At 40.4% G+C, this 26,735-nt stretch overlaps 1 protein-coding gene across 1 annotated transcript in view; it reads left to right on the top strand.

The window, feature by feature from the left end:
* Positions 1 to 26,735, top strand: part of TMEM108 (transmembrane protein 108) — a 381,281-nt gene that overhangs the window by 217,786 nt on the left and 136,760 nt on the right. Inside the window, exon 3 of the mRNA XM_024131877.1 lies at positions 5,845 to 5,926. Within this exon, the coding sequence (XP_023987645.1) occupies positions 5,887 to 5,926 (40 nt within the window). The 5' untranslated portion in view covers positions 5,845 to 5,886. The remainder of the gene's footprint in view (positions 1 to 5,844; positions 5,927 to 26,735) is intronic.

Here is a 26,735-nt window from a genome sequence, read left to right as displayed (position 1 = left end):
TTGATAAAGGAGGCAAGAATATACAATGGAGAAAAGACAGCCTCTTCAATAAGTGGTGCTGGGAAAACTGGACAGCTACATGTAAAAGAATGAAATTAGAACACTCCCTAACAGTGTATGCACAATAAACTCAAAATGGTTTAAAGACCTAAATGTAAGGCCAGACAGTATCAAACTCTTAGAGGAAAACATAGGCAGAACACTGTATGACATAAATCACAGCAAGATCCTTTTGACCTACCTCCAGAGAAATGGGAATAATAACCAAAATAAACAAATGGGACCTAATGAAATTTAAAAGCTTTTGCACAGCAGAGGAAACCATAAACGACAAAAAGACAGCCCTCAGAATGGGAGAAAATATTTGCAAATTAAGCAACGGACAAAGGATTAATCTCCAAAATATACAAGCAGCTCATGCAGCTCAATATCAAAAAAACAAACAACCCAATCCAAAAATGGTCAGAAGACCTAAACAGACTTTTCTCCAAAGAAGTTAAACAGATTGCCAACAAACAAATGAAAGGATTCTCAACATCACTAATCATTAGAGAAATGCAAATCAAAACTACAGTGAGGTATCACCTCACACCAGTCAGAATGGCCATCATCAAAACATCTACAAACAATAAATGCTGGAGAGGGTGTGCAGAAAAGGGAACCCTCTTGCACTGTTAGTGGGAATGTAAACTGATACAGCCACTATGGAGAACTGTATGGAGGTTCCTTCAAAAACTAAATATAGAACTACCATTTGACCCAGCAATCCCACTACTGGGCATATACCCTGAGAAACCCATAATTCAAAAAGAGTCATGTACCACAATGTTCATTGCAGCACTATTTACAATAGCCAGGACATGGAAGCAACCTAAGTGTCCATTAGCAGATGAATGAATAAAGATGTGGCCCGTATATACAATGGAATATTACTCAGCCATAAAAAGAAATGGAGTTATTTGTAGTGAGGTGGATGGACCTAGAGTCTGTCATACCGAGTGAAGTAAGTTAGAAAGATAAAATCAAATACCATATGCTAACACATATATATGGAATCTAAAAAAAAAGAAAAAAGTGGTTCTGAAGAACCTAGGGGCAGGACAGGAATAAACACGCAGAAGTACAGAATGGACTTGAGGACACAAGGATAGGGAAGGGTAAGCTGGGACGACGTGGGAGAGTGGCACGGACATATATACACTACCAAATGTAAAATAGATAGCTAGTGGGAAGCAGCCGCATGGCACAAGGAGATCAGCTGGGTGCTTTGTGACCACCTAGAGGGGTGGGATAGGGAGGGTGGGTGGGAGATGCAAGAGGGAGGGGATATGGGGGTATATGTATTTGTATAGCTGACTCACTTTGTTATACAGCAGAAACTAACACATCATTGTAAAGTAATTATATTCCAATAAAGATGTTAAAGGAAAAAAAGGAGGGGTTCAGGTTACTTGCACCTTTTCATTTCCCCTGAGCTAATAATCAGCAAGGTCCTCACCTGTGCCGCTGTCTCTGCATGTTTGGCGAAGTGTTTTCATCCTCCTCCTCTCTCATTTTTCTTTTCTTCAGCTTTTTGGCTATAAAACTGTACTTTTTTAGGATTCATCCCAGAAATTAGTTGTCATCCTTGGAGCTCCTAAATTTTTCCCTGAGGGACCAGATACAATTAATATTTCCTCTTATATTTGAAAAAAGAGGCTTTTGGTAGAATCTTACTGTGCCTCTCCATCTAGCCAAAGGAGTGCAACTGACCCATAAGACTCAGCAGAGAAACCATCATTGGAACTCTGAGTTCAGTTAGGTCACAAAATGAATATACAAAACTCAGTCATTTCCATATAGAGGCAAGTAGAAAATATAATGGAAATAGAAATTACATCACTGTGGCAAAAAATATATATATGTATAAAACGCCTAGGGATTAACTTGACAAGACTATAGAACTTGCAGGAAAAACATTGCAAAACTCCACAGAACTACCTAAATAAAGATTAATTTTGAATAAATACTAGACCGTATGGTGCTTGTAGTTAGACTAGCCCTGTGTAACCCAGATGATCTCAAGTGTCCCAGATTTATGTGCTCAGGTGTTTCTTTGATATGCGAATGACATGGCTCTGTTCCATCTATTATGGCAAGTTTAACAGTTTCTTGAAAATCTCTAAGCATTTCCAGAGATGATTGAGGGGCTTATGTCCCCCTGGATCAATATCAACTACAACTATTTCTCTGCTCTCCTATTACTTGATTATTCATGTATTCATTCATCCATTTATTCACGGCACATTTTTTGCATGCTTACCGGGTCCTGAGCACTACGTAGATGCCCACCAATCATGGCTTATGGCCCCTTTGGCTCCTACCTCCATTTCCAGTCACCCTTGTCTTAGAACATAGTCTCTTTCATTGCCCAGCTGAGCGCCATTAATACAAGGCTGTCTTATGCAAGACTTCTGCTGAGGTTCTGGAGGGTCTTAGTGGTGGATAAGTGTTGTGGGGCAGAGAAGGAGGGCAGATGTGGTGTCTGACAACAAACAGCATAAAGCAAGAAGCAATGAAAAATTAAATATTATGCTTATTAAAGTTTGTGGGGAATTTCTCAGTTTATTCTTGGGTCCCACCTGCTGCTGTCTTTTGGAACTGCCTCTTCAGTCTCTCAGCATCTCTTGTGTATCATCTCCTCAGCCTCTCAGATTTCTAGACCACTTAATCCCTCTTTCCTAGCCTTTTGGAACTCAAACCTCCTCTTATATTATAGTGGAGAGAAATTTAACTCTCTCTTTTTCTCCTTCCTATTCTGCTAGTTCACACTGAGGTTTGGAGGAGGGGAGCTTTAATTTGCCTAACCAAAGAAGTCATTGAGCTATCATTACCGACTCCCTACCCCATACCCCAAAACAAGAGCACTTCTTTTCCTCCAAAAGGAATTCTTCTGATCTCCAGAGCAACCATCTTTAAAGATTATTTTTTTCCTCACCACACTTGGATTTTGAAGAGATCAGGTCTCTCCCAAATTAATGAAGCAAGTAGAAGATAATTCCAGCTATAATCCCAATGATACTTTTTCTGAAGTTTAATAAAATTATCTTAAAGTTAATTTGGGGGGGAAAAACAAGCTCAAAGAACAAGGTAAATCTTAAAAAGAAGAGTAATAATGGAGGACTAATTCTACCAAGAGTTTAATTTAAACAACTCTTATTGTTTAATGAAACAATGAGCAGACAGAGAAGTAAAACATAACACAAAGTCCAGAAACGGATCTAAATGAAATAAAAAATACCAGAAGAAAATACAGACAACTATTTATGTAATCCTGAATTAAGTAAAGAAGGCCTTTCTAACCATGGTAATGTGTGTGTTTGTGTGTGTGTGTATAGTTCTTACAATAAATAAATAAGAAAAACAGCATGCTTTACAGCATGAATGAACCTTAAAAACACTATGCTAAGTGAAAGAGCCAGGCACAAAAGGCCGTATATTATTTGATAATATGTATGTGAAATGTACAGAATAGGCAAACCCATAGTAGATTAGTGGTTGTCAGGGACTGGGGAGAGGGGACAATGGGAAATAACTGCTAACAAACTGGGAATTTCTTTTTAGAGTGATGAAATGTTCTGGAATTAGGTACTGGTGACGGTTGCACAACTTTTGAATGTGCTAATAACCACTGAATTGTATACTTAAAGGCTGAATTTTATGATACATTAATTATATCTCAGAAAAAATTTAAAGATAAATCAGTTCCACTTGGAGTATCATAAGAAAAAAAACCCAGCATGCCAATAGAGAATGATTAAAGAATGTCTTTAAAAAATATTCAGTGACACTTGTTAAAGGTGGCAAGACATACTTTATTCAGGACCATCTGGATGGGTGCAGGGACTACTGCCGTGGGGTTTTACTGTTGGGGGAGAGATTGGGCTCCACTCTGAACAAAGCATGGGCAAGTAGAAATTCATAGCCAAGGAGCAGTGTAGGGTCAGTGGACAGAACATTACTAACAGGAAGCATCAGGGGTCAGGGGCTTGGCTGAACTGGCCCAACAGGGTTGTTGCTGAAGGCAGGCCATGCTCTCATCACCTGGGGGTGATAGAGTAAATCGGACCAGATATTGAGGGTGATTATATATTGAGGGTTTGGGGGTGCTGGTTAAACTGATTTAGCAGGGTTCTTGCTAAAACTAGTGTTACAGAACTCAGGTTTGGCTGCTCACCACTCGAGAGCCAATAATTCGAGAGGCAAGTGTCAGCAGAAAGAAAAGGTGCTTTAAGCAGAAAAGCTGGCAATCTGAGGAGAAGGCAGACTCGTGTCCAGAGACCAACTCCGAAGATTCTGCTCAGCCATGACAGTTTTTAAAGGGAAAAATGGGAGGAAGACTCTCAGAGAATCATTGAGACAGGAGGTTGGATTCTGTATCATTCCCCATTGAGTGCAGACTGGCTGACTCTCTCTTCAGATGTTATCTTGCCTACATGATCTGCCTGCACTATTCCTTAGGGGGCTGTTGAGGGTAGAGAGCTAGTCATTCTTTAACTACTTCATTCTTCACTCTTCTTTTTGTCTAGGAAAAGAATCAGCAGGTTAAACAAGACATGGTGTGCATTCAGGAGAGCATAAGTCAGGAGTTAGGTTAAATTGCCTAATGATCTCATTCCTATAATTAGGTTCTTTTAAGGTTAAAACGGGAACAGAAGTGGGTGAACAGGAAAGGGGCAAAAGAGCTGCTTTCACCAGGTTTTACAAGGAAGTTCACAGATAGGCCTAGGAGAAGGTTCAGGAGTGTGACGAAAGACTCTTTGTCAAATGTGAATTTAAAACTTTAAAGACAAATGACTAATAAACCTATAAAATGCAAATTAAAGGAATGAGATGGAATATGTGCTTATTTTCTTGACAAAGATGGAAAGAAAATACAAATTTACATCATTGGGTAGGTTGCAGTCTGATGGAGATTTTCATAATATGATATTGATGAAGGGCAATTTGGCAATATATTTCAGAAGCCTTAGATTGTGTCCTTGTGATTCCATTCCTAGGAATTTGTCTTGAAAAAATACTGTGTACCATTTAAAATAAAGTTGTAAGGTGGGAATTCCCTGGTGGTCTCGTGCTTAGGACTCCGCTCTTTCACTGCCGAGGGCCTGGGTTCAGGGAACTAAGATCCCGCAAGCCGAGCGGCGTGGCCAAAAAAAAAAAAAAAAAAAAGAAAAGAAAAAAGGTAGTAAAGTACAGTAACAGCACAGGAAGATGTCACTACTGCTAGGGAGAAAAATTAGAATGTATAATACATAAAGCAAAACAGACCAGAAGTATACACACGAAAGGCTGAAGAGATAGGTAGTTTGTAGTTTCTTGTACACCCGTATCTATATTTTGTTTAGCTGTATTTTCCAGATGTTCTTCACTGGAGGTATCTTTTATAATCAGAAAATAATAGAAAAGTTATTTAATATAATACAGTTTCAAATTGGTGACGCTTTTGGGAGTGTTTTGTTCGGTGAGCACAACAACAGAACTGAGATTAGAAGTTTCTTGTTTCTCCTGTTTCAAGACTAGAGATGCAGGGGAGAAGAATTGGAAGTCCTCAAAAGTTCCAAAGCCAAATTCTCACCCTCTAGTTGCCCATATGAGTGGTGGATGTAGTTTCAGAATCTAAATGATTAATTGGTAGTTTTATAACATAGACTGTACTATGGTATATTCACTCCAAGAATTTTTCTCTTCAAATCAGGTATTTGGGGCTTTACAACCAGGATCATATTGAGTGGAGTTCTTTCTGATTCTTGACTTGAATTCTGTTTCCCAGATGTAACAATTTTCTTCTCCCAATTTCCTAGACAGAATCATGAATAAACTGGAGGACAAGCAGGACCAGATGATACCATGAAGAGAAGTTTACAGGCCCTCTATTGCCAACTGTTAAGTAAGTTGATGTCACATTTCTTCTTTCCTAGAATAGATCAATGTTATTGTTTGCCCAGTGCCAGAAACTTACACACCTTCTGGAGGAAGACCAGAGTTTGGTCAGTGAAGGACAGTACATTTACCCTGTGCTTCATCTAGGTACTTGAAATATCAAGCATTAAGTCATTCTATTGCCTTGGGCATCAGTTACTGTACATAATTACTGTAGACTTTGTTATGATAATTATAAATTGGCATGTTAAGCACAATTTGAAAATGAGTGTCAAAAACGTTATTACTCTTGGTTTTGTGGCAGAATAAAGGGGGTTCCGGTATGATCCCCTCTGGGCTCCTCATGAAGAGGGAATGGTAGGCTGTGGAATTTAGTCACATAGAACCTATTACCATTCAGTGACTGTACAGCCTTTGACTTGGAATGTTTTGCATAGTTATGCGTGTTCTTAGATAATGAGTGGTGAAAATGTGGTTTGTTTAGGTTTGGTGGTAGAATGAAGTGTTCGATCCTGATTTTCTCTGCAGGTTGTTCATGTGTTTTGCGTATTGTGCCACAAAGTGCCAGTTGCCATATAGGGAGTGTGTAGTCTTTGGGATTGAATTGTCACTGAATGAATGTAAAATCCGATACCAGTTGGCGGGTTTGATGTTCAGATTGACACATTTGGGACAACAGACGTTGCTCACTCCAGGTCAAACCAAAGGCATAGAGTTGGGAAAACTTGAAATTCACTGTGCTTGTCTAATTCTTGCTGAGGTAAATCGAGGACCTATCTTTCCTAGGCTGAGTGGCTCCTTGTTAACTTTTGCCAAGGAAATAACATGAAAAGAGATTGAGATGCAAATCACCAGTCAGCCCTTAGAATTTAGCAATTCAGGTCATGTTGTGCCCCCAGTGCAAAGCACTTTATCTACAGACAGCATTCCGGTTGCGTGTTTTAATTGACTCATTTTTGCTATTGAATTCTAATCCCTGAAACACAGATCACGTCAGCCTGATTTCAGCCTGATGGAATGTCACCAACAGTTATAGGGACTCTCTCATATGCTTTCTCCATGTATTCTATAGGGTTTGTTGCCTTTTTTTTTTTTTTAATGATAAGCTTGCTTGTTAGAGAAAAGGCTTTATGGATTGAAGAAGCAGTGTCATCAAGGAATGATTAATTCTGCCTTGATAGGAGAGGGAACATTTGAAGGATAAATAGGATTTTACACACACACACACACACACACACACACACACACACTCTCAAGAAGGCAAGGCAGGTTTTACAGGCAAAAGAAACAAGAAACGAAAAAGAGCATAGTAGATTTAGAAGGCAGCAGAATGTTTGTTGAATTCACCTGTGCTGATTGTATGCCCCGGAGTGTGCATAATGTTATAAGGTCATTTATTATCTGAAAGGCATCAGAGAAGTATTCTGTGGTTTAGAGCCCAGTCTTATTCTATAACAAATGCCCATCCTCCCACGTCCAACATATTGGAAAGCTGAAGGGATTTTCCTCAAACACTATCTGGATAGCTGCAGAAACTAACCTTGTCTTAACACTTTCATTGTTTGCAAGCTTGCCTAGAAACATAAGCAACCCAGATTAGGAGGTGTAGGTAGTGGCCTTCAATAAACCACACTGATTACTAGGTAGCTGATTGTGGGCTGCAGCCCAGCTTTGTACACAGCTGAAAGGGTGAAGCACTTGGGCAATAGATCAATTAGTCTGACTTCAGAGAGTGGTTTTCATAAGTTTATCTGAGATGACAGGCTGTTATTTATAGCATTTTTTTTCATGAGATGAGTTAGATATTTAGTAAAGACCTAGATAACTTAAACTCTGGCATATATACACAAACAATACCATATATGTCATTGGTCAGCCAATTGTTCACTTATGCCTGGATTAACATTGTCCACAAACAAAATGGTTTTTCAGTGTCTCAAACTGACTTGAGAACTATAGAATCAACATAAACTTATTATGTTACTTTATGTGACTCAGCAAACTGATGTTTTTAATTTGGAGGGGGGACAGAGTGTTCTGGTTATCTTTTGTTGCATAACAAATCACCCCAAAACTTTGTAGCTTAAAACAACAACAATCATTTATTTTGCTCATGAATCTGCAATTTGGTGAGGGGTTGGCAGACTCTCTGCTCCACAGTAGCTGGGATCTGGGCTGGAATAACTCCAAGAGCTGGGGCTTTTTTTCCTCAGGCCTTTTCACAGGACAAAATGGGGCTTCCTCACAGCAATAGTGGCCTCAGGGTGGTCAGACGTTATACATGGCACCTCACAGCTTTGAGGCCTGGGCAAAACCTACAAGGCTTCTTAAGAATTAGGCTTGGCAATCCCAGAACAATACTGCAGCCACATTGTATTGGTGGAAGAAGTCACTAAGACCAACCCTGACCCAAGGGGAGAGGGATTGGACTCCACCTCTCAAAGGCAAGAGTAGTAGAAATTTGTAATCACCTTTAGTCTACCAGAGAGTATCTGTTTAACAAGAAAAAAAGTCAAGCACTTCCTAGTGGACATGAGCCAGTCCATGAGGCTCATCAGAGAAACTCCTCCCTCTGAACACTCCCACTGTGTTCCCAGACCTCTGCTGATCAGTTCACGGGCAACATCTCACTCACTCCAGAGGTAAATGCACCAATATGAAGAAGTGTTAGCAATGAGTGAGTTAAGGACCGGCCGAGGGTGACCAGGTGGTGAGTGATGAGGTTGGAATTCACAGCCGGGTCTCTCGGACCTCTTTGTTCATGTCCATTTTTTTATCCTGCCTGGTGTCTCCACCACACGCAGAAAAAATGAGCAGTGCGGCCCCTATGGCTAGACAGGGGTGGTTCTAACCCATGATGGGCAAAGTTTGCATCCTGTTAGTGATGTCAGGTAAGGCTGAAAAAGAAATCCAAGCTCTCTCTGGGTCAGTACGCCACAATCACCAGTCATTGAGTCTTACGTGTGCTTGAGGGATGCAGTCTTTGGCAGGCAGGGCAATTGAGGGTTTAATATTTTACTTTTATTACAACTGACTGTCTCTGCCTTTATTTTATTTCTTGGGCTTCATCCCACAGTGCAATACTGAGTATTTTATCCTGCCAGCTTTAGCCCTTTGGGAAGATTTAACACATTTTAAACAATACCTTGGAATGACTAAGAGCTTGAGGATGAAGGTGGTGATAAGAACCTTCATGATTATGTAAAAAACAAATGCTGCATTCGTTTTTCCTTTTTAGACCTAAGCAATAAAGTAGGTGTGAAGCTAGTGCCAGGAATACCTGGGTTTTTGAGCTGCCAACCAGGGTTCAAATCCTATCCCTACCACTTAGTAGGTAGTTTATGTTAGGTAAGTTACTTAATCTCCATGTGCCTCATATATAAAATGGGATATGACCACCATGGTATATAGAAGAACTACAGTAAATGCCTGTTCCCTTATTGGACCTTCCTGTCTGCAAGAGAAGGATACAGTCTCTCTAGGAGCTCTGCTGTAACTGACATTTGGTTCACAAAACATTTTTACAGAATTTTTTTTGAATTTTATTTTTTTATATAGCAGGTTCTTATTAGTTATCTATTTTATACATATTAGTATATATATTGTCAATCCCAATCTCCCAATTCATCCCACCATCACCACCACCCCCCACCCGCTTTCCCCCCTTGGTGTACATACGTTTGTTCTCTACATCTGTGTCTCTACTTTTGCCTTGCAAACCGGTTCATCTGCACCATTTTTCTAGATTCCACATATATGCATTAATATATGATATTTGTTTTTCTCTTTCTGACTTACTTCACTCTGTATGACAGTCTCTAGGTCCATCCACGTCTCTACAAATGATCCAATTTCGTTTCTTTTTATGGCTGAGTAATATTCCATTGTATATATGTACCACATCTTCTTTATCCATTTGTCTGTCAATGACATTTTTACAGAATTTGATCCTTACAAACCTTATTAGGCAAGCAGGACATTAATTATCATTGATCTCATTCTACAGAGGAGGGAGTTGACATGATCAAGGCTGCCTTTCCCAGGACATGTCACAATTTTTTTTTAAAATAATAATGGAAAATAAGGAGCATCATCACAAACGCTGAAGAACATGACATTACTGGAGAGGCGCTGAGTCCTGAGTTGACAGATTTGGTCTTTGTCTGGCTGCTGTGTACTGGAAATTTGTTGTGTTACTTCATTTTTAAGAAGACCAAGACAATCCTTTTGAGCTCATGAGAATAAGTTTTTATATACCGATATCTATTTAAGTCAGAGTTGTTTGGATACTTACTCAGAGTTAAGGAGCAATTATGTTTAGTAAGTTAAGCATTTGCTCTACACCCAGGCATCTGTATTCTTAATTCGTACTCTGTATTATTTGTACATCTTGCTTGTTCTTGCATCCTCAGAATATACTGAACTGTGTTGACCATACAAAAAGTAATCCTTTGCTCAATCCAGAGAACTGTTCACGGGTCCCCCTGTTACTCAGAAGGTGGAAGAGAAAGAGAACTCCTGCTGTAGATTTGGGCCCCTAAACTGTAGAATTTAGAAGGTAAAAGATATCACCTTTTTTGCCCTCTTTACCTGGCCCATGGGGATTGCATCTGTCTCAAACTTGAATTATGCACACACACCCCAAAATCCATATTACTCAACTCTCTAGACTCAGGCATAATGAGAAGCTGGTTGAGAATAGAGTTCATTTCTAATGGGATGATCTGCACCTCATCTGATCTCTGGAACTGGGCAGAAGCCCCTAAAAATCCTTTACAATGAGCAAAATGTCCTTGGTGCTTTTTTAGCTCTAACTAGCACTTTTTGCCAACCAGCTACCCAGTGACTTTATTCGTCCCTCCAGTCACTTCTTAAACTAGAAATATCCACATAGTAGTATCTTACACAGGGGATTAACATTTTCTCTCTGTTTTTCCTCCATGCTTATCCTTATCCCATAGTAGACCCAGAGTCCCACCATGGTACCTACCCAGACCAGTTGCCCTACTCTGGTCTGTGATCTGAAGTTCTCATGTATTCATTAAGGTAGAAAGCAATCTGACTAAATTAATTAATGCCAAGGGGTGCTTCATTGGCTAGGGAGCTTCTCCATAACTTTCAGGGATATTTGCATTTTTAAAGAAATTAATTTTTCCTTCTCAAGTCGAATGCTGTGTTGGTGTCATTTTAAACCATATTGAGTATGGCAGTTTAAACAGATAAGTTTCCCAGGGCCTGTCCATTTCTCTGGATCTCCTTGAGTCAATGGTCTTGAATCTTCATTTCTCTTTCTGGCTTATCTCTTGCCTCTTTGGCCAACTTAAACCAGAAATGATCTTATTATGCCCTATTTATACCCTTATCATCACCATCCTCCTGGATTTCCATCCCTGAATACCTAAAGTCATCTCAATTTGTTCTCTGTTCCAACCTGGAAGCAGTTGGATACCAGCTCCCATGGACTCTAACTTGTTGTGAATACATTTCTCTGCATCCACATTGTCTCTGTTTTGTGAAGGGCTTCCTGTGGTATTGCCTGAACCCTTTTAATAGTTGTCCTTCTTGCTGCCCTAATCTCAGTCCTCCTCCTTCTAATTCACCCTAACATTGCCACAGAATAGCAGCTTGTCCCTCTGCTGATGATCTTTCAATGGCTTTGCATTACCAGGAACAACAGTTCTCCTAGTGTGATCCAAGAACCTCTCGGGATCCCTGAGACCTTTTCAGGAAGTCTGTGAGGCTCTCCTTTTCCAACTACATTATATATATTTTTTTTTGAAGGGGTGTATTTTTTTAAATTTATTTATTTATTTATTTTGATTTTTGGCTGTGTTGGGTCTTCATTGCTGCAGGCGGGCTTTCTCTAGTTGCGGCAAGCAGGGGCTACTCTTAGTTGCGGTGCGTGGGCTTCTTACTGCAGTGGTTTCTCTTGCTGCAGAGCACAGGCTCTAGGCGTGCGGGCTTCAGTAATTGTGGCACACGGGCTTAGTTGCTCCACAGCATGTGGGATCTTCCCGGACCAGGACTCGAACCCGTGTCCCCTGCATTAGCAGGCGGATTCTTAACCACTGTGCCACCAGGGAAGTCCCAACTGCTTTATCTTTATGGTTTATAGTCTTCAACTATATTGCAACAGATTGAATGCAGAAGGTGATGTGGATCCAGCTAGCTGTCTTTCATAAGCCAGATATTAAGAAGATTTACAAAAATTAAAACAATGGCACCCTTCTCACTACTTTTTTGTTTGTTTTAGAAATTATGGTTATGTTTAATTTAAAATGTTATTTGTTAACATGTAATGAGTTTATTGTTATTTTAATGGATTAATTTTTTTGTTTCTCAGCTTTAATTTTTAGTATAGTAAATATTAGTAGATATAACCCATATAAACAAAGGTTCTTTGTGGTCCTCAATTTTTAAGAGTAGAAAGAGGTCGTGAGACCAAAATATTTGAGAACCACTGTCTTCATGGTTTGTTTTTCCTGAGAAGTGAGAGGAAGTTTTCCCTGAAATTAAGGAGGGAGAGGTGGTATGAATCATAACTGACATGGAATTTATGTCCAAACAAGAACTAAATCCAGAAATGTAAGCTCTTTTCAATGTTACAGGCAGTTATAAAGATACTGCATTATCTTTGCGTATGAAATGAAGAATTTTCATTCCCTCCACCACCATTGAAGCTGCTTCCCTCTCACTGAAGGTGCCTGGCCATAACCTCCATGTGGAGTGACACTGTGGCAGCCACAGTTAAGAGCTCAGATTCTGGATTAAGACTACTTGGGTTCAAATCCTGGTTTGCCATGAATTCTTATCTAAATGATTTTCACCTCCTTCCATACAAAACATGCCAGTTGAGCATGCCTCCACTGCCAAACAGCTGTTGGACTGTCTGTCCTCCACCCCTTGCAAATCTATCACTCCGGAGGCCATGAAAGTAAAAGAGCATGCTCTATTTAGTAGCAAAGATTCAGTATTTTAGACTGGATTACTCTGATGGGCTTTCATCGGTGTTTCTCAAACCTAGATGTAAATTAGAATCACCTGGAGAGCTTTTAACAAATCCCCTTGTCCAGACCCACCCCAGATCAATTAGAATCTTTGGAAGAGGGGGTAGGGAGCATGGGGCCTGGGCATCTGGTGATTCTAATGTGCAAGCAGGGTTGAGAATCATTGGCAGCAGTGATAACCATGCAACAGAATCACCTAGAAGGCTTGTTTAAATACAGATTGCTGGGCACTATGCCTGGAATTTCTGATTCAGTAGATCTGGGATGGGGACGATAATTTGTATTTCTAAATTTTCAGTGATGCTGAAGCTTTGGTCCAGGGACCCACTTTGAGAATCACTGTCTTAGACTAAAGAAGGGCTATCCTGGAACCAAAGATGCTTTCAGCTTCCCTGCATCACTTGAGCTGCCTAGTGGTGAAATGGATCTTGGAACAAAATCAGGGTCAATTGGGAAGGAAGAGAAGGAGAGATGTCAGGAAGAGAACCAGCACAATCACAGTGTTGTAGGGTTAGGAACTGTTAGAACTTGAAGTTTCAGTTACTCCTCAGGATACACTGGAAGTTAGTTTTTACTCTGTTTTAAGAAAGGCACAAGGAACAGACTAGCTAAGGTTATAAAGCAAAGACAAAACACAAGAGTAGCCCTTGGCTCTGACTCTTCACTGCAGTGGGCCCATTTTAGAACTTGATTTTATAAGACTATTTCTTCCACATTTCATGCTGAATAATTCTTTTGCAAATCAAGAATTTGAGGCTGGATTTTTTTTTATGCAAAAATATGCAAATGTTCTCTTAGGGAGAACAGGTCTCTTTGGTTCTGAAGGTTAAGTCATTCACACAGAAAAATTGAGGAGGTAACACTTTGAAGTGTGACATTAACCCAGGAAGTCTGTGCATACTGGGCCCTTAAAGGTGTCATATTGATTTAATGTCTTTCACATTTTAAGTTGTGATTTTTAAATTTGCATTAAGTCAACAACTCTCTTATGCAGAATAACCAAACATTAGTAAGGCATTCTCATTGTAAGCAATGTCAGTGAAGACTGAGGAATAAAATATTTTAAAGAAACTCAATTTTATGACTTTTGAGGATATTCCATTACATAGTTGGCAGGACCGTAGGCGAGGGAAGTCATGGTCACACATAGAGCTGTTGACTTATGCAAATTTAAATGTTAACTCTTAATGAGTAAATTCAATTTTCTATATGAAAGTACTTTTGCTTAAACGTACGGTGGGAGAGAGCATAGAATTTGGATTTAAAGAATGTACTTTGAGCTCTCACGTCTTCTCTTAGTAGTTATGTGACTTTGCACAGAATAGGTAACCTCCCAGAGCTGCCTCGTTTTCCTTACCTGCAATACACAGATGATGAGTATATCTACCTTGAGGACTGTTGTGAGAGTTAAATGATCAGGGTATTAAAACAGTTTATATGTTGTAAAATGCCTTCCAAACATGGCTTATTGTTTTACTACTGTCCTTAAATAACTTAAGTATTTCCTTAAATAACTTAAGTATTTCTTTTGTTGTTAAATTATACTATTGTTTAGTAAATCTCATTTAAAAATTTTAAAAAGGAAATGTGAAAGACAGTTGAGCATGTCCCCACCCAGCTTCCAATTTAGTAGAACACTCATTAATGCATGTAAAACTCAATGGGGGCTATTCTAACAAAGGGTTTTCTGGCTTATCAGGATCTGATAAAATTCTGGAAAATTGTTCTAAACGAGAGAAATTGGAGCAGAATTTTTTAAATGAAGAAAAGGGATTTTTTTCCCAGCAGATTCATATTGGCTTGTAATAAATCTTCAGTGGACGTTTTCTGAACGCTTTAATCATTGCCTTTACAAATGTGATGAACACTGGAGATTCTTTAGGCTAGAATCCAAGAAGCTCCCAAAACCTAAGCCACATTGCCTTTACCGGCTCTCCTTTCGTGTCTCCCTCTCCTGTTCACCCATTTCGCCTTCCTTTCCTTTGGTTTGTCTCCATCACCAGACTTTCTCTTCTCTTTGCTCTTCCCCTTCAGAAGTTTCTGAAATTTTCTCCTGCAGGGCATAAATCCTTTGTCTGCTGCAGGTGTCCTGACAGCTCCTCAAGAGTGAATTTATTGTCTTTGATCTGGGTGTACCAGCATATCACTCAGGATATCAGGGTGCCCTGTGAGCTGTGGCCAGTTGTATTACTCCACCCCCACCCCCAGCATCTTCATCAGTTTCCCCATCTATAAAAAGCTCCCTATGGCTGCCGTATCAAATTAGCACAAACTTAGTGCCTTAAAACAATAGAACTTTTTTTCTCTCACAGTTATGGGGGCCAGAAGTCTGAAATCAAGGTGCCAACAGAGGTACACTGCCCTCAAAGGCTCCAAGGGAGAATCTTTCCTTGACTTTTTCATTCTGATGTTTCCAAGATGTTCCTTGGTTCATGGCTGCATCACTCCAAACTCTGCCTTTGGAGTGATGTGACTGAAGATCTGCCTCTTCACATGGCCTTCCCTCTTATCTCTTTGTCTCTGCTGTGTGTGTCTCTTGTAAGGACACTTGTCATTGGATTTAGGGCCCACTTGGATCCAGCATGATCTCATCTCAAATATGCTTAACTTCATTACATCTGCAAAAATACTTTTTCCAAATAAGGTCTCATTAACAGGTTTCTGGGTTAGGACATAGATAGAACTTTTGAGGGACCACCCCTCAACCAACTAGAGCACGATATTGCTATACTTCATTGAGTTGGAAATATAAGTATATTGAGCACTTAGCACAGTGCCCAGTTCAGAATATGTGCTCAGGAAGTGGTGGATGTGGGTTGAGGAGCAGGGTATGAGGAAATGGAACTAGTGAGCTTATGAGTTTATACAGCTTTTTGGAGACGTTTTCTATAAAGTGAGGGCAAGAGAGGGCTGTAGCTACTGGTGGTTAGAGGGCTAAGTGTTTAAAAAACAAAAGCAAAAACAAACAAACAAAAACAGTGAATCGAGCTGGTGTAAAAGTTCCCAGGAAAGGTTTGCAGAAACTGAGTGCTATAGGGCTGTGAGCTTCAGCGGATGTGAGATGCACGCTGAGGGTGAGCCCATAGGGCAGGAGCAATTCTAGCCATGATTCCCGTGCTGTATATAGTTGGTGCACAAGCAATGTTTCCTGACCTTGCCAATGAATGCCAGTGCTGGGTACATAATTGTGCTGTGTTTGATGAGAAGAGGCAAGAATTAGATTCCCCTGAACTGTGATGAGTAGGTCTGGTTAACACTGAGCATAAGAGCTTTAATGATTTCCCTGAGATGTTCTCTCAAAGTCAGACAACTGTCTCCCCACAGGGCAGAGCCCAGGCTCTGTGCTGGCAGCTGTGGGTCTGCTAATTATAAGGTGGCTCAGGAGAGAGCCCAGAGCGCTCTGAGATGAAAAGATGCTACAGTTTACTTTGAAATTCCTTGGTTAGATGAAGAAATGAGAGCACATCCACTTTCCCCAAAAGCCAGAGTCCTTGAGTCACCTAGATGGGGGACCAGTATCGTGCCCCAAGTGCCTGCTAGGTCATGCCCCGGCATCCTGGGTTGCAGTGGGAAATGATGGGAAGGGAGGGTTGGAAGCTCTAGAGTGGGGCACTGGAACAGAGATGGTGATAATTAAGACTCCAGCTCTGCCTGGAGGCCATTATGAGGCCTGGACAGCATCCGAGGTTGGGGGAGTGCCAGTCTGAAAGAAGCCCAAGTGGCTGGGCAGCTTTCTTATCTGAACACCTGAGGTCTCATCTAAGCAGCACTCACAAAGGAGGCTCAGACAAATATAGTCACAGTATGTCTTTGATATGTTATTGTTATTCTGACCTGTGGTAACTGCAAAATAATTATCTAAGAAATAAAGCATACTATTTATTTAAATAGCTTAGCCATAGAAATTCCGTAGGGAAAAAATGTCCCATATTTCACCCAAAAAGTTGGTCTCATATTGTTAGGATATTCAGTTTCTCTTTTGGCAAGTGTCTTTGGTCAGGCTCCCTGGAAGCCTGGAAGACCTTGACTCCTAAGAAGTGACTTGTTGGGAAACATTCCCAGGAAACCAACAGGGGCGTAGGGGGTGGGCCTGGAAAGGGAAGGAGGCCCCGCCAGGGTGCCGTATCCAACAAAGCCCCACAGAGGCTGGCTTGGGCTTAGTTTCTCCTGTGAACTCTGGTAAGAGTGCAGGTCACACCTTGGCCTTGTCCGCATCACGGATGACAGAGCTGGAGCATCCTATTCCCTGATCTGTGGGTCATTGCATGTGCCAGGCACCGTTTAAGCACTTTAAATTAGTGGCATGCATGTTATCACATTTAATACACTGAGACATGCAAAGCATTTGGAACAGAGCTGTAAATTTTGGATTGTTATTATTTCACCACCATTATCACCCCTTCCCCTACTCCTCCCGTTTCTCTGGAGTTAAAGTAAAACCTCATCTCTCTTTTATCTCTAGGATCTTGTTCTCATTCTTATGCACCATATTACAAATGCAAACTATTACATCTCTGTCCTTTCCCCTACGAGTCCTCCTGCTAAGTCTCCTTCTTTGAGAACCTGTCTGGAGTCCCAGCTGAGGGCTGGAGGTGACCGGCAAAGGGCTGGCAATGAAGGTGTCTGTCGTTAGAGGTGTAATTGAAATCCCCCCGGGTGTGGACCCATGGGCTTCTCCTGTGCATTATTAAATTGGGATGATAAATGAGTGGGACCAGGTATTTTAATCTTTCCCTGGAGATGTGGCTCTTACACATGTGGTCTCCTTGGGAATGTTTTCCCATAGGTGGAACTTTGGCAAGAGTCATTGCCAGTCTGAGGATCCAGATTTCCCCAATCAATGGATGCTTCAAAAATATAAAGTTCTAAAAACTAGGAAATTATTTATAGACTTCTGAGAGAATTGTAGTATAATTATAAAGGAAGGAGGGCAGTCTTTATGCAGAACATCTAATTGTTCTTGTGAGGAAGCTGATCCAGGTTTTAGAGAAAAACATTTGTGTGTGTACACCAGGGAATTTAGAAGTTTACCTTCTGATGCTACATGAAAATGAGTTGGCTTGATATCAAATAAATTTCATTTTCTTTTAAAAAAAGGAGGAGGAGAGGAAGAGAAAGAGGAGGCATCAGATAAGCAATTGCTAAATCTAGAAAGAGATTAGCGGTCAGGATGTTTCCACTTGCTTCCTTTTTCTTCCATTTTCCACCACAAGATTTTATTCCCTGGAATATATGGAAGAGTCATAAAAGCATATACTTTCAGAGCTGAATGGAAGATCCTTTAGTAATTGTCACCCCATTTGACAGATGAAGCAGTGGATGCCATCCTGAGAGGATGAGTAACTTGTCCAAGATGCAAGCCTGGTTGATGTGAAGGCAGAGGCTCAAACATCGGTCCACGGAGCCAGGTGCAGTGCTCACTCCAGGCTCTCCTTCCACCACCCTCCACCTTGCCTTGTGCTCCAGTCACACTGATTTTCTCTTCCTTCCTCAAGTATTCCAACAACCTGGCGTGACTGGCTCCCTGCTGCTGGGGGCGTGGCCCCCTGACCTCCTCCCAGCAGCTTCCTCTCCACCCAGGCTCTCTCCATCAGGTTACCCTGGTTTAAGTCTTGCATAGCACATGAAGCCATCTGATGTTTTCTTTGCCTTGTTTTTTTGCATTGCCTACATCTCCCCTTGGAATGTCAACTAAAAGCCAACATGCTGTATTCCCAGCATTGAACAGTGCCCAGCTCATGAAAGTCCCCCAACAAAAATCGCATTAAAACAGAATGAACCGGACAGAGGACCAATGGGCAGGTTTCTTGGGTGGTTCATATTGTCAGGTGAGACCCATGTTGAAAGGGGGTGGAGTTATGGTCTAGATTAGTACTGTCTGATAGACATAGAGAACGTAAGTGACAATTTTATATTTTCCAGTAGCCACATTAGAAAAAGTGGGAAGAAATAGGTGAAATTAATTTTAGTAATGTATTTTATTTAACCCAGTATATCTAAAATATTATCATTTCAACATGTAACCAATATTTTATAAATTATTAGTGAAGTATTTTGCTTGCTTGCTTTCATACCGGGTCTTTGAAACCCCATATATAATTTGCACTTACAGCACATCTCAATTTGGACACTGAATTTTCATCAGAAATACTTGATTGGCATTTAGATATCATCAAACATATAGTTGAAAAATTAGATTCACATACTTAAAAACTTTTCTAACAATTGAATTTGTTATCAGTTTTTAAGTTTAGTTAAAAATGAATAAAACTTTAAAATTCAGGTCCTCAGTCACTAGCAGCATTTCAAGCACACAGTGCCGCATGTGGCTCCTGGCTGCGTGAACCTGTATGGGTGACATCTGGCTGTTGGTTTCGAAGTTTCTCTGCCCTTCCTGCCCTCCATCAGCCCCGTGGTACGGAGCCTGGTGGGTGGGGCCCACTGAGGCAGAACACCAGGGCCTTGCTCCAGGATAAATGGCTGTGCCTCTAGCCCATCAGTCTCTGGCCATCACGTTAAGAGATAGGAGCTGGTAAATCCCTTTAAGTAAAGTTGTTTTATTTTGAGTTGTTCTGGAAGAAGGGCAAGGTCAGGGGATTCTCACACTGCCCACAGAGAACGTGTAGTCCAGGGTTGAACACAAAGCACACATGTGAGCCTCTCTCAAATTGGGTAGCATCAGGCTCTTGGAGCCCCTCCGGGCTTAGAAAACAGAGAACATCACATAAAGCAGAGGGCCTGACTCGAGAGCAGCCCTGCTTGGGTAGCTGTGACAGTGAGCCATGGAAGCATTGAGAGTTTATCTGTCCAGGAAGCCTTCTTTCCTCAGATCCTCCGCAAGGCCCTGAACTAATGAGCATCCCTCCTCCAAAGCATAAAGCATGTTTTGAGATCCGCAGCCCCTCTGTATCCATCTCATCCTGACCTCTGCTGCAATCCTGGCCTGGCAGCCCTGCGTCTCCCTCAGTTCCCAGGGAGCTTAATGATGCAGGGGCAGACGAGTTATTTCTCACAGCTTTCCTACACTTGTCCAGGAGGCCTGGGTATCATGCCGTGAGCTGATTCCACCAGCAACCCCAAAGGAAACTTTCATGGTGCATGCATCCCTTGGGAGAACAAGAGTCATCAGATGTCACAGGCTTCTGTCATGGCTCTAAGTTAATTACGAATGACTGTTCTTCTCTCCTAAGAACATTAGCAGAGTGTAACTCTAATTGAGATATCCAGAGCACAGATGGCCAGATAGGCAAGGGGCCTGATGAGCAGACGAAGGCTAAAGTTTGTCTTGAGGAAAACTATCTCACGTAGATTCTTAAATCACAAACAATTTGCAGGTAGAGCTCTTTCCAAATGAATGAGCTATCAAGAATGGAATTTTTAGAAGACATCCCTACTTTAAATCCTTCTCTACAACCCCTGGGTAGATCATTTGGTATCCTTCTGTTTTCATTATCTTTCAACTCACTTTCATAAAGAACCTACTATGTATTTCACTCCTAGGCATTGTGCTAGGCACTGGGAGTGAAAAGATGTGAGCCCTTCTCTCCACAAACTCCAGGCTAGTGGAGAGGGCTGCTTCACACAGAGAACTGGAGTGCAAAAGTGGTTCATCATGACTCCTTATCAGACAGAGTACCTTTTGCACGTATGGCTCTGGGGAAAATTCTGGGGCTACAAAGAGATATAAGGCATAATCTACTCTCCAGAAGCTTATAGTATAATCAAGAAGACAGGTATAGAAGATAAAAAGAAAATAGTATGTTTTAGAATATAAGAAGAAGCCACAGGTCAAGCCATGTTCTTAAGTCCAACTTAATAGTAATAAAGATGACGTTTTGATTCAACTTCTGACTCCTCTGTGTATGTTTTAATGGGTTCCCAACTTGGAACAAGGCAGTGATTAGTCCCTAAAACCAGCAGTACAACCAAAGGTGACTAATGAAAACAAGCCATTTATACTTCACAAAGTGTTTTCTCATCTGATATGCCTTTCATCATCCTGACAGCCCTGTGGATGGGCATCATTTTTATCACCACGTTACTACAAATAAAATGGAAACCCAAAGAAGCTAAGTGTTGTGGTCAAGATCCTACAAGGAACTTGGACCCAGGTCTTCATACTCCAAAATCTTTACCCACAGTCTTCCATATTTTATCTAAATCACAGTCCTTGTACTGGGACTACTGTACAACCCACTGAGGACAGTTGTGCCATCTGATTGTGTGTTTCTTCTTGGAGTTTTTCAACTTCAGGCGATGAACTCCTCCAACCTTTCCCTTGCAATATGGCTCATTTTGTTTTAGCAGCTTTGGTGGTTGGTCTTTTTGTCATCCCCACCCCCTGCCCCTAGTCTGTTTAAAGAAATAAAACAAACAGTAGTAGGATAAGGATATTAGCTCCCAAGTTGGCTCGGTAAGATTTGGGAAAAGGATGGAGGCAGTGGGCCATTCCTTTTATAAGCTGATGAATCTGGAGTTCATTTAGCCTAATTATTTCTTAGTTAGCAAGCTCTGGTTGTGCCATCCTTATGGCTGTATTTTTAGAAGTCTTAGATTATTATAGCAACTGTGAAAAAGAATGGGAAAGAAATCTGGTTCCCAGTATACATCTGCTTAATTGTTTCTTGAGTTAGATTTGTCTTCATCCAGCCCTCAGAGGATACTGTACCCATCCTTGTGTGGTTGCTGATGGGGCTACCAGCTGATGAGGGGTGTTTCAGGGTGCTTCAGGTCCTCCTCCTCATCCAGTTGTTTATTCTGGGTACCAGATGGACCTGAGAGGGTCGAGGTGGAAAAGGCCAAATAGGAAGCATGCATAACTGTGACATGACATCTCCCTCATGGTGCCAAGTGAAACATTAACAATTTGTGTTGAGTCTGATATTCTAGTCATGGCACTTAAGCCTCGTTCAAGCTGATGTGATAAGAGGAAGAGATTGTAATGGGACAGCCCCACTGTGCACTGGAGAGTGACAAGGGATTCAGGAAGTGAATAAATATGGTAAATTATTGGGCTGCATCAGAGCAGCTAAGGGCAGGGAATGTTCGCCCTTAAATCGTTTCTCTCACATATGGTTAATCACAGAAAAGCTTTGAAGGAGTTGTAGAGGAAAAACCAGCGTAGGGAATACTCTGAGCATGAAGAATAAAACGTCAGTAAAACTGACGTTTTACTGCCACCTCCTGCATGCTACAGCAGCCATCGCTCCCCCACCTGCCCTGCTGCTGTCCCAGGGGCTCACTTGCGGTCTCCTCACCCACTGAGCTGCCATCAGCATCTCCTCCTAGGGAACTGGATTCTGTTTTCCATAAGTCCTCTGCACTGAGGGCCTGCCCCAACAGACTGGTCACCCAGCACTGTGACAGGGAAGTCGACTTGGCCTGGATTCTCTGGGTGTTCCTAAACTCCACAGCTAAGCTCTCATGGCCTGTCCAGGGTAAGGTCAGATATGACACATCCATTGGACTTCACACGTTGTCAACAGAAATGCTGTCTCTAGCTGCTTGGTTTTCTCCAGCTCCTCCTCCTGCCAAGTCTTGGCTCTTCTTTCACATCCTCACTGGTTCATTGCTGAGGGGCTACCGTGCCTTACTGCCAAGCCCATCCAAAGTAGTTTATTTTCCTTCAGCATTTACAGTATTTCAAGAGAAAAAAATGCAAGATATGGTTGTGGGACCAGTGAAATAATCTATTTTGCCTTTTGTTTCCCTAGAAGAAGGATGATACAGTCCAGTGAGGAGAAGGGAGATGATTAAAATATTTTGAAGAAGCTTAGAATCCCAGAGTAATAAAGAATGAAGAAATGCAGATAAGACAGAGTACAAGGAATTAGAAAAGCGGTCATAGTTGAGTCCAGAGTTACTCTGAAGATATGAAATGAGATCAGGGTGGTGGAAGGCTAGGGAAAGAGATGAAAAAGAGGAAGAAAAACAGGAGATGGAAACTTAAGAGTTGAGAGGATGGAGAAATTTTTTAAGCAACCCCTAATCCCATAATGTAATTATAGTCATTACATTATGACTGTAATTACAGTCATAATGATGTGGACAGTTTAAAGTTATTATATTTTATTTGCTATTTAATACAATTTTCATAATAGAGTAAAAGTCCCCAAAAGCCCAGCATATGGCACTGTAAAAATCCCATTGATTTGCAAATACCTTGCAAAATCCTGTTGTTTAGCTATTAAGGCTGTCTACTAACTGCACAAGTGGATTGTTGGGGTGAATTTCAACAGGGGTTTGAGGTTGTGAGTGTTTCAAAAGCCAAAGATGTTCTAAGAAATGTAAGAAGAAAATAAAAAGCCTAAAGTGAATCAAATGGGCACCAGGCTTCTGGTTGAATAACAAAGTGTGTTAAATTTGCTGAGTCCAAAAGTCAAAACACTATGGATCTGCTCATTGTACTAAATTTTTTATATCAATAAAACATAATCAAGGAAACAGCAGACCTTAGTGATGAGTTTTCAGGTTCATCAGAGATTCCTACAATAGTGACATCAGCCATTGATTCTTAGTTGTTGCCATGCTACTAGATGCCACTAGGATAACCCTGATCATCTTTATTCCATAACTGATGACATTTCAGAGGTGAGTTTATCTGATTAGGAACACTATAGGAAGCACCATCATTTTAAATTAATTTTGTAGTGATTAATTTTCTTCACATTAAGGAATAAAGAACTTTTAAATTCTTTAAACAATACAGTAATTTAAGTGATTATCATGTATACAGTAGGAAACTTTTTCAAAAGAAAAGGAAATTTCTCTTTTATGAAAAATGCAGTTACTTGTATTTTTCCAGGTTTATTGAGATATAATTGACATATAACTGTGTAAGTTTAAGGTGTACAATGTGTTGATTTGATACACATACATATTGCAAAATGATTACCACCATAGTGTTAAATAACGGCAGCATTACATCGTATAATATACTATTTCTTTTTTATGATGAGAATATTTAAGATCTACTCATTCTCTTAGCAACTTTCAAGTATAAAATACAGTATTAACCATAATCACCATTCTGTACATTCGTTTCTCAGTACTTATTCATCTTACAACTGGAAGTTTGTGCTCTTTAACCAATATCACCCCTTTTCCCCCACACCCCTGGTAACCACCATTTTAATCTCTGTTTCTATGACTTAAGCATTTTTAGATTCCACATATAAATGAGATCATGCAGTATTTCTCTTTCTGTCTTTTTTCATTTAATTTAGTGCCCTCAAGTTCCATTCATATTATCACAAATGGCAGCATGTCCTTCTTCACATGGCTGAATAGTATTCAGTTGTGTGCATGTGTGTGTGTATATATATATATATATTGCACCTTCTTTATCCATTCATCCACTGACAGACACTTAGGTTGTTTCCATATCTTGGATATTGTGAATAATGCTGCAGTGAACATGGTGATGCAGATATCTCTTTGAGATCCTGTTTTTATTTACTTTGGCTATATACCCAGAAGTGCGATTGCTAGATCATATGGTAGTTCTATTTTTAATTTTTGAGGAACCTTCATACTGTTTTGCATAGTGGCTGTACCAATATTTACATCCTCACCAACAATGCCCAGGGGTTCTCTTTTTCCCATATCCTTGCCATTACTTGTTATTTTTTGTCTTTTTGATGGTAACCATTCTAATTGATGTGAGGTGATATCTCACAGTGGTTTTGATTTGCATTTCTCTGATAATTAGCGATGTTGAACATCTTTTCTGTACTTACTGGCCATTTGTATTTCTTCTTTGGAGAAATGTCTATTCAGTTCCTCTGCCTATGTTTTAATCAGACTGTTTGTTGTTGATGTTTATGTTGTTTGTTTCATTTGTTTTTTGCTATTGAGCTATTTGAGTTCTTTATATATTATGGATATTAACACCTTATCAGATATATGATTTGCAAATATTTTCTCCCATTTGGTGGGCTGCCTTTTCATTTTGTTGTGGCTTCCTTTACTGTGCAGAAGCTTTTTGGTTTGATATAGTCCCACTTGTTTATTTTTGCTTTTGTTGCCTTTGCTTTTGGTTCAAATCCCCCCAAAAAAATCATTGCCAAGACTGATGTCAAGGAGCTTTCTCCTTATGTTTTCTTATAGGAGTTTTATGATTTCATGACTTACGTTCAAGTCTTTAATTTATTTCGAGTTGATTTTTGTATATGGTGTAAGATAGGGGTTATATGAATTTTTTTGATATATATCTTTAAGCTTTAAAAATTATGCTTCCTTGAGGTATCAGACCATCATTGTGATCTCTAACTGTAGGGGTGGGGTGGCTTTAAAATAATTTCAATTCTCTCATCTCTAATTTGTCTCCTGTTTTTCTTCTTTTTTCTCTCATTTCTCAAAGCAGAATTCTTTGGCATTGAGCCACTTGCCTAAAATCATATAGTGTATCACTGCAACAAGAATCCCTTGGATTTCATTTGTTTATTTTACTTCATTAGATGTCTAGTCTGATCTGTATAGTCCTGCCGGCATGCCTGGTGGGTCGGTGAGCTTCCCTAGGATCTCAGTCAGTCCATAGCCAGCCATTCTGTGACTCAAACAGGTGCTGAAAGAGATTAATAGACAAATATGATAGGCACTGTGCTAGATCCTGGATGTATCCCTTTAAAAGCAAACAGACAAAATCTTAAAAATCTTACACTCCCTGTGAAAGACAGATGAAAGTTATCCTTTTTCAGAAGAAATTTTCTTGGACATTCATTAAGCACTTGCTATGAAGGTACTGCAGAAGATATAACAGGTCTCTTCTCTTTAAAAGAATTTCGTACAACCAACCAACAGATATTCATTGTTTTAATCAGTGTAGGTCATCTGCTATAAAAAAAACAGCCCCAAGATCACAATGGCCTAGCATAACAAAGGTTTGTTTCTCACTTACCCAAAGTTCCCAAGCAGATGTTTCTGGTTGGGTGGCTTTCCTCCAAGATTTAATCAGGAACCCAGGTTTCTTCCATCTCATGGTCCCACTATCTTCAATGCTGGCCTCTAAGACCATCACCGATGGGAGATAAATTTTGGATACCTGTCCTCCTCTGCCTAGAAGTACAATAATAATCATGAATTTCTACTCCTATCCCATTAGATCGATTTAGTCATATGGCCTTGCATAGATGCAAGGGGACTGGGAAATGCTGTGTACAGCTGTGCAGCCACTTCCCAGAAACAAGTATACACTATGGGAGGGAAATCTTGGGTAGTCAACTAGTCATCTCTTTGAAGCTCTGCGTTTAAAACTCTAGGCAGAAGGATAACTAATGAAACAAGACAGGCTGTCAGGCATTTGATTCTTCTGACAGCCTGTAGTATAGAGTAAAATAAAGGCAGTAGGCATGGTTTTTAGAAATAACTAGTTCTAACCACTGTTGCTATGTAACTCCTGCAGCATTGTTTCACTGTTACAGAGTTCTGTTACCATCACTGCCATCATCTGTTGATGTGAGTGACCTTGAAATAAAAGAGTGACCAGAACCACATTAATTTCAAGTTTTGATAGACTCGTGGGAGTAAATACTGCTGTTCACAGGTTGTGAAGGATGAAAGGAGAGTAAAACACGATTTGTTTCAACTCCCTGCTATGGTAGTATTAAAAGAGCTGAAAAAGTCTGGGTGTGTGAGTTGAATGGAAACAGATTCATTATCTAAGGTTATTCAGGATGTGAAGTGCACAGCGATAGGGGCACCATTCATATGCAGACTGTGTTAATGGTGTCCTCCTGGAATTATGTGGCTATTCTGGAAAGGACTGAGGAAAATTTTAGCAATGGAATAGTAAGGAAAAAAATAGTGTTT

Source organism: Physeter macrocephalus, chromosome 1, assembly GCF_002837175.3.
Source record: "Physeter macrocephalus isolate SW-GA chromosome 1, ASM283717v5, whole genome shotgun sequence".
Lineage (NCBI taxonomy): Eukaryota > Metazoa > Chordata > Mammalia > Artiodactyla > Physeteridae > Physeter > Physeter macrocephalus.
This window is presented reverse-complemented; position numbering and strand designations above follow the sequence as displayed.